Genomic DNA, 8941 nt, shown 5'->3' on the forward strand with positions numbered 1-8941 from the left:
ACAGCTACCGTCAGAAATAGAACCGAAGCAGCCAGAGTAATTACAGCCACCAACGTCAAATACCTAAATACTCATCATAAAACATTTCTGAAAAATCGATGGTGTACAGCAAATTAAAGACAAACATCTTGTGAATCCAGCCAATATTTCCGATTTTTTAAGTGTTTTACAGCGAAAAGACAATATAGCATTATATTAGCTTACTACAATAGCCTACCACACTACCGCAGTCATTCATCAAGGCACGTTAGCGATAGCAATAGGCACGTTAGCGATAGGGAATAAACCAGCAAAAAGATATTAATTTTCACTAACCTTCATAAACCTTCATCAGATGACAGTCCTATAACATCAGGTTATATATACACTTATGTTTTGTTCGAAAATGTGCATATTTAGGGCCTCCCGGGTGGCGCAGTGGTCTAGGGCACTGCATCGCAGTGCTAACTGCGCCACCAGAGTCTCTGGGTTCGCCCCCAGGCTCTGTCGCAGCCGGCCGTGACCGGGAGGTCCGTGGGGCGACGCACAATTGGGCTAGCGTCGTCCGGGTTAGGGAGGGTTTGGCCGGTAGGGATTTCCTTGTCTCATCGCGCTCCAGCGACACCTGTGGCGGGCTGGGCGCAGTGCGCGCTAACCAAGGGGGCCAGGTGCACGGTGTTTCCTCCGACACATTGGTGCGGCTGGCTTCCGGGTTGGAGGCGCGCTGTGTTAAAGAAGCAGTGCGGCTTGGTTGGGTTGTGCCTCGGAGGACGCATGGCTTTCGACCTTCGTCTCTCCCGAGCCCGTACGGGAGTTGTAGCGATGAGACAAGATAGTAATTACTAGCGATTGGATACCACGAAATTGGGGAGAAAAGGGGTTAAAAAAAAATAAAAAAATAAAAAAATGTGTGCATATTTAGAGCTGAAATCAGTGGTTATACATTGTGCTAACGTAGCATCCTTTTCCCAGAATGTGCGGATATTTTTATGACACTCCAACTATTCTGACCAAATAACTATTCATAAACGTTACTAGAAAATACATGTTGTATAGGAAATGATAGATACACTAGTTCTTAATGCAATCGCCGTGTTAGAATTCTAAAAATAACTTCATTACAACATCCAGCTTAGGTATAGCGAGAGAGTACCCAAAATCTGGGCGCAAACGACTAGTACAACATGTTCGACAGATATATGAAATAGCATCATAAAATGGGTCCTACTTTTGATGATCTTTCATCAGAATGTTGTACAAGGGGTCCTTTGTCGGGAACAATCGTTGTTTGGATTTAGAATGTCCTCTTCTCCAGTCAATTAGCACGGAAAGCTAGCAAAGTGGCGCTAAGCTCTCCTTCCTGAACAAAGGCACACAACGCAACACGCCTAACGTCCCGAATAAATTTCAATAATCTAATAAAACTATATTGAAAAAACATACTTTACGATGATAGTGTCACATGTATCAAATAAAATCAAAGCCGGAGATATTAGTCGTCCTTAACGACAGCTTATCAGAAGGCAAATCCAGGTCCCTTCACGCGCTCTCCAGAAAACAGGAAACTGGTGACACGTCATGCCGAGAGCTATTATTCGACCCCAGATCAAGTTACACACTCCATTTCTTCTCTCACTGCCTGTCGACATCTAGTGGAAGACGTATGAAGTGCATGTATTCTAATAAATGTCAAGGACCTTTATAGGCAGGCCCTAGAACAGTGCATCGATTTCAGATTTTCCACTTCCTGTCAGGATGTTTGCTGCAAAAGGAGTTCTGTTTTACTCACAGATATAATTCAAACGGTTTTAGAAACTAGAGAGTGTTTTCTATCCAATAGTAATAATAATATGCATATTGTACGAGCAAGAATTGAGAACGAGGCCGTTTAAATTGGGCACGATTATCCCCCAAAGTGAAAACAGCGCCCTCTGTCCTCAACATTAAGGAGTATTTTGGTCCTAGACTAAGTGCTCCGGTACCGCTTGTCGTGCGGTAGCAGAGAAAACAGTCTATGACCTGGGTGACTGGAGTCTCTGACAATTTTATGGGCTTTCCTCTGACACCGCCTATTATATAGGTCCTGGATGGCAAGAAGCTTGACCCCAGTCATGTGCTGGGCCGTAAGCACTACCCTCTGTAGCGCCTTACGGTCAGATAACATTATTTGAGACATTTTATTAGTTTCTCTCTGTTTATATGTTTCAATATTGTTTCTCTAAACCATACCAATAAATATGACTTTATGAAGTGAAAAAATTTCCCCCCCCCCGGTCAAATTATTGGAGATATATGGTAGGGGTCAGTTAAGGAAAGGTAGATACACAGTAGCAATTCTGCGCGTTGAAACAAACGGATTGGGAATTCTCTTACGAGAGTCTCTGGGTCTCTACATCGGGAGTAATTGGATTTGAGAGCACTGATCCGCTGTCACCGTATGGGCTGGGGCGCTTTCGGTAAACCTATATTCCTGCACCCCGCGCTCTGGCACTTGGCATCGGGTCCATCGTTCGCGTGACAGACGGGTTACAGAGAACAGCCGTTTTCACTCAGACGTTTTGGTAAGTCTGGTGGTTAGTCGTTGTCTGGTGGTCTCCGTCGCCTATAGCTTATGTTTTGGTAATATGTCTGCAACTGTATCTGAATGTTATTATGGCATTTTATAATACAGCTCTGTATTTCTGTTATGACGTATGCAGACCGTGATACGGGCACGTAAGCTCCAGACATGTGGCGCAGCGTAATTCGTAGCGCTGTCAAATCTCAAATCAGCAGGAACGGATACAGTGAAAATTGTCTACACCCTGGACGCAGACTGAATAAAATAGTCAGTGCTGTTTATTAGCTAGACAAATACAGAATTGTTGATGGGGTTGGGGCTATACGGTATGGGTTGGGGTAGCCTACCATATATCTTGATTTTGGGCTTAGGCTAACAGTTACGTTACAGTGCAGTGTTAATATTATCAGCTCTCCTCAACAGTTGTTATAATTTGCATCCCATCAAAACCTTTTCCTCATTGTGTTACATTAGAACCTGTCTGTCTTCCACCTGTTGGCTACAATAGAATGCTGTGCACTGCACACCGTTGAAGACCATTGTTACAACTCAGGTGTTATACCAGTAGAATAACCCACGCATTAATTACCCTTTAACTAATTACCCTTTTACTAAATCTATTTTACTTTGAAAAGCTAAATTAACATAGTTTACGGCCTGTCTAATGGTTATTCTCATTAGACAGGTTCTAACTGGGCGGCAGGTGGTTAGAGCGTTGGGTAGAGCGTAGTGGTTAGAGCGTTGGGCCAGTAACCGGAAAGATTGCTGGATCGAATCCCTGAGCTGACAAGGTGAAAATCTGTCTTTCTGCCCATGAACAAGGCAGTTAACCCACTGTTCCCCGGTAGGCCGTCATTAAATAAGAATTTCTTCTTAACTGGCTAGTTAACTAAAGGTTAAATAAAAATAATAACAAAATCTCTCATTCCACTGGAATAATACCTACTCTTTGTCCTCTCACATTCACTTCTGTATGTAATGCTTTATTTCTGTTGTCTCAGCTGAATACTAAGTTTAAGTGCAGGAGGGATGTCACAGTCCTGTTGGTGGGAGATGAATGCCAGGTTTGTTAGTAGCAAAACAATCTTCAATGTCAGAGACCCAAGCAGATACTGTATGTAAAACAGAGTATTGTGGCCACTGTTGTCGACTTCATCACTCGACAGTTATTCCCATGACCCCTCCTCCTGCTGCTGTCTGTCTCAATCCCAGTCCAGATAACTGGGAGAACTGGTGAGGCTGGAAAAGCTGGCATGTTACTGTGCAGCTACGGTACGCTACTGCAGTAATCTCCTCCTTCTCTCGGGACTTAGTGAGGAGGCTGACAGTAGCAGATGGGTCCAGGGCACCAGGCTAATAGGCTCACTGACTCAGTGGGATGGCCAGTTTGAAGGCCTGTATACTACTAGTTGTCTGACCCCATACCATCAATTAGACCTACAGTACAGTAGGGCATATCTTTGCTCCAGTCCACCTTTGTTTCCGTCTAACCCTGATAAGGCTGTGTTGGAGCAATGGGGGATAAAGCCATGTCAGAGCCAGTGTCCTCACTGCCTTATGGTTTTGGCCACATTTGTCAGTTGACATATTTGTAGGATATCTCTGGCACAAATGTAAATCCATGAGGTCAACTGTGATGGCACTTGTTCTCTCCCAGACATTGACATGGCAGCACGTCCAGACTTCCAACGTGAGGGGAGGGGTGAGAAGAACCTGTCTCCCCTGTCTCGCCTCCCCCATGAGCGGGTGACCCTGATGGTGGACGGGACTCACTTTGTGGTGGACCCCGCCCTGTTCACCGCCCACCCTGACACCATGCTGGGGAGGTAAAGTCCAGACCCCTAAGCATCACAATCTGTGTGTCAGATTTAGACTATTTTATTATATTATAACAGACTGAGATTGTGCTAGCCCACTGACCTAAATCAGCCATAGCCTTAGCGCAAGTCTTCAGGTCTCAGGCCAGGTTAGTCATCAGGCACGCGTGGATCACCACCGTGTCCAATACAGTAGTACAGCCTATTATTAGACCAGGGACAGATAAAGAAGAAACACTAACAAAACCCTAATCCCTCAGGAATCATTTCAGAGTGGTTTGTTTCTAGTCTCAGAGAGTGATGTTTACTCTGACCCATTGGCCATTTGGGTTAATCTGGGCTAATAATCTGAGATTGGTCAAATATTACCCAGGAATATTCCTCTCATTAACACCTTCTCTCGCATACACAATGGAGGCATTGTTATGATTCAGGTTTCAGGTGTGACCCAGATGCAGACAGTGTTGAAGAAACAAAAGTTTATTTATAGTACAGGGGCAGGCAAACGACAGGTGAAAGACAGGCAGAGGTTAGTAATCCAGAGAGGCTGCAAAAGGTCCAGAACGGCAGGCAGTCTCAGGGTCAGGGCAGGCAGGGGTCAATAATCCAGTGAGGTGGGGCAAGGTATAGAACGGCAGGCAGACTCAGGGTCAGGGAAGGCAGAACGGTCAAAACCGGGAAGGACTAGAAAACAGGAGCAAGAACAGACAGGAGCAGGGGAACAAACGCTGGTAGGTTTCACGAAACAAAACAAACTGGCAACAGACAAACAGAGAACACAGGTATAAATACACTGGGGATAATGGGGAAGATGGGCGACAACTGGAGGGGGGGTGGAGACAAACACAAAGACAGGTGAAACAGATCAGGGTGTGACAACACTGTACTAAAGAAAGGAAATAAGACTTGAATGGTAACTGGACATCTACACAGACAAGGCTTTCAACATGCATTAAACTCGGAAATGCTTATTGTGAGGACATTTAGTATAATGAAATAAATAAATAACACATTTGAATTCTCAGGATGTTTGGTCCTGCCCGTCACTTCACCCGGCCAAACGCCAAGGGAGAGTATGAGATCGCTGAGGGAATCGGAGCCAGCATATTCAAAGTCGTCCTGGTGTGTTTCACTTAAAATAGTTCCCCTGAGTTATGAAATTGCTTATATCTTCCCTTACCTAAACTAACCTACTGTGTTTCTCTCTCCCCCCTCTTCCTCTCTGTCCCTTGACTCTCTCTCTCATTCTTTCTCCCTCTCTCGCAGGACTTTTACAAAGGGGGTATCCTGCAGTGTCCAGAGGGGGTGTCAGTGTCTGAGCTCAGAGAAGCGTGTGACTACCTCTGTATTAACTTTGACTACAGTACCGTCAGGTGCAGAGACCTCAGTGAGTAGCACAGTCACACCGGGTTTGACCAGGGTCCAGTTTAAAACCGAAACGTTGAGTAATGTTATGCAATTATTGCATGCACAGTTTTTAAAATGAAGTTAAACCACTTTTCAAAACCTGTTCCTAATTGCCGAGTCTTCTTCATCTTGAATTTTCACTATTGAAATATACATTTTGCCATGTACAAGAGACTATGATGTCAAATCAGAGGTCATAGTTCAAATGGTGTGACCATTCGTTCCTGTCCCAGGCGCATTGCTGCATGAGCTGTCCAACGACGGTGCAAAGCGTCAGTTTGATGTCTTCCTAGAGGAGCTAGTTGTTCCGGTGATGGTGTCTAGTGCTCAGGAGGGGGAGAGGGAGTGTCACATCGTAGTTCTCACAGATGATGACATAGTGGATTGGGACCATGACAACCCTCCACCCATGGGAGAGGAGTACTCACAGAGTAAGTGACCTAGTCCTTCACCTCTCTCAGGGTAATTATAATGAATCATACATTATTAATAAAATAGATCATTGACATGTATATTTCGGACAGTGCTGTTTGTTTCATTTTCTATACTTTAGACTTTTGAGAATCTAGAGCCCCAACCTTTTTTGGAAAATAATTATTAATAATTTTGGAGTGAGCACTTTGTTCAATATTATTTCCTGTTCTCGCTCTCTTAAATGTGCCCAGTTCTGTACAGCACCAAGCTCTACCGCTTCTTCAAGTACATAGAGAACAGAGATGTGGCCAAAGCACTGTTAAAGGAGAGAGGACTGAAGAACATTCGCATCGGCATTGAGGGTGAGTCCGTTACCATGTCCCAAATCAACCCGCTAGCCCTCAGCCTCTTCTCCTAGCCTCTTCTGCTTAGGTGTCTGAATATCTGAAAGAAACAAATAGGTATAAGAAATAAGGCTTAGATTCAATCCGTATCGCGGAAGATCCATGCTATATATGGGTTAGCAGATGAAAAGGATGCACATGTTTTAATGGGGACGAAGTCCATGTTTTGTTGTGATTCTGGATGGCAAGATAGCTAGTAACATTGAGCGGAATCTTAAGTGGCACGTTTCATCTTGTTATTGATATTATGTCTTGTTTTGAGGTGTTTTGTCTGATTTTATGTCAATGCTAATATGGCAAAACATTTGCTAGCTAGCTAACCAACAACTGTAACGATGTATTTAAGAAACAACAAGTGCTCATTGTGAAAATGTATTTTCGATATACATTGGAGACTAAATATAGTTGGCATGTTATCAACAATCTAAGCCAACCCCGTCTGTTTTGCCCTATAGTTGAATACAGAGGTTTTGTTGCTAAGCAACCAACCCGTCTATAGCTAGATTGAAATTTAAAGGCTATGTTCCCGCATTTGTGTTACACCCTGCATCCCACTGGGCAAAACTGGTTGAATCAAAGCTGTTTCCACGTTATTTCAATAAAAAAATATATATGTTATGTGATGATGTTGAATCAATGTGGAAAACTGATTGGATACGCAAAAAGTCATCAACGTCAAGACATTCTCCTTTTTTTTCATCCAGCTTTTAACCTAAATCCAATGACATGGTGAAATTGTTTGTTGATTTCACGTTGAATTCACGTTAGTTGACAACTCAACAGTATTTAAATCAAAACTACACGTTGAACTGACGTCTGTGCCCAGTGGGATATGTCGTCTCAATCGAAAAACACATTTACATTTAAATTGCGCAATAACACAAATCTTCCGGAATACTTATTGAATCTAGCCCCAAGTCTTCCAATGACATAGGCTACATTGCTACATTTTGCTTCCCTCAAATCTGCAAACCCTACAGAGATACTGAACATGATGTGCGTCTGGTCCTCATGTATCCCAGGGTACCCTACCTGTAAGGAGAAGGTGAAGCGCCGTCCCGGTGGGAGGTCAGAGGTCATCTATAACTACGTGCAGCGGCCCTTCATCCAGCTGTCCTGGGAGAAGGAGGAAGGGAAGAGTCGGCACGTGGACTTCCAGTGCGTCCGAAGCAAGAGTGTCCCCAACCTCATCGCCTCTCTGGGGGAGCCAACACGACCCGCAGCCACACCCAACCCGCAGGTCGATGAGCTGGATAGGCTGATCAGCCCTGATCCCCGCCCCCAGTCTCAGGCCCCACCCCCACCCACCAATGATAGTTGAGGAGAGGGTAGAAGTTGACCTTGGGTATAGGTTTTTTTTTGTTCCCCTATTGGTCAAGGTCAGGGTTTGGCAAGGTTAAGGTTGCGCTGATACTAGGGCCTAGATTCAATCAGATCAAGCATTAACCAGCGATAGACGACACCCGCATAGCTGATGTTCTGGCGTGTCGGAGATGTAACTGGGTTGGAGCTGTCAAATCAGTGAGCAGCTGCTCTGGGGATCTCTTGAAGCCACACCGTCCCACTTGTGTTAGAATTTCAGACCGAGAATGTGTAGGCTGTATAGAAATAATGACGCTCAAATTCAAAATCATTAAACAAAATAATGAGGATTTCTATCAGCCTAATCGAGGTGTAGATTACATCTCACATTCCAGTGTTCTAACTTGTAAACAGGGCTGCATGAGATTTCTGTTAATGCGATACCGTGGAGCCAATGGCAATGTCCGCTTTAGGTATAACGCCGGGAGCGCCTGTTGATTTGACAGCTCTAATGCAGTTCCACCTCTGACCTCTATGTGGGTGTCAGCAAGCGCGGATCTGAAAGAATCTAGCCCTAGATCTGTGTTTTGGGGCAACTTCTACCCGAGGCCGTCATCAGTTACCACGTCAGCCTGTCTTCCACTCAGGATGTGTGAGTTTACAGACACACTCAAACAAACCTCCATGACCATACAGTCCAACCCATGTACGCATACAGAAACAGATGCGCATGAAACACAGACATGTACACATGTACGCACACATACACACATGGATTTGGACAAGGAGGATGTTTACAGTAGATAACTAGACCTTACTAGAGTATATCTAGTGATTCCTCATTTAGAATGTATTATGTCATAATTATGTCATAAGTGTGTGTGTGTGCTCTTTTTTTCCTTTTATGACCGATTACATTTTATATGCTTTCTACATTTATATAAAGGTTGCAGTTAATATTATTGTTTAAAGTATTTCCATCGTTTTTGTTCAAAGAATTTGTTCAAGTAATTGTTGCAGCTGCACGGGAAACCGAAATAAAATGATGGCATAGCTAA

General features: G+C 44.1%; 1 protein-coding gene across 3 annotated transcripts; it reads left to right on the top strand.

Moving 5' to 3' along the window:
* Positions 1-2253: 2253 nt before the first annotated feature.
* Positions 2254-8941, top strand: LOC129842952 (BTB/POZ domain-containing protein KCTD20-like). Of its 3 annotated transcripts, none has more exons than XM_055911672.1 (7): positions 2254-2540; positions 4197-4365; positions 5382-5478; positions 5623-5743; positions 5997-6194; positions 6429-6539; positions 7604-8941. In XM_055911672.1, exons 2-7 carry the CDS (start codon positions 4205-4207, stop codon positions 7900-7902), a joined length of 987 nt encoding a protein of 328 aa, XP_055767647.1. In that variant the 5' UTR covers positions 2254-2540; positions 4197-4204; the 3' UTR covers positions 7903-8941. The 3 variants fall into 3 exon arrangements, with proteins under 3 accessions (XP_055767647.1, XP_055767661.1, XP_055767655.1); XM_055911680.1 differs by lacking the exon at positions 2254-2540 and adding an exon at positions 2560-2806; XM_055911686.1 differs by lacking the exon at positions 4197-4365.

Source organism: Salvelinus fontinalis, chromosome 3, assembly GCF_029448725.1.
Source record: "Salvelinus fontinalis isolate EN_2023a chromosome 3, ASM2944872v1, whole genome shotgun sequence".
Classification (NCBI taxonomy): domain Eukaryota; kingdom Metazoa; phylum Chordata; class Actinopteri; order Salmoniformes; family Salmonidae; genus Salvelinus; species Salvelinus fontinalis.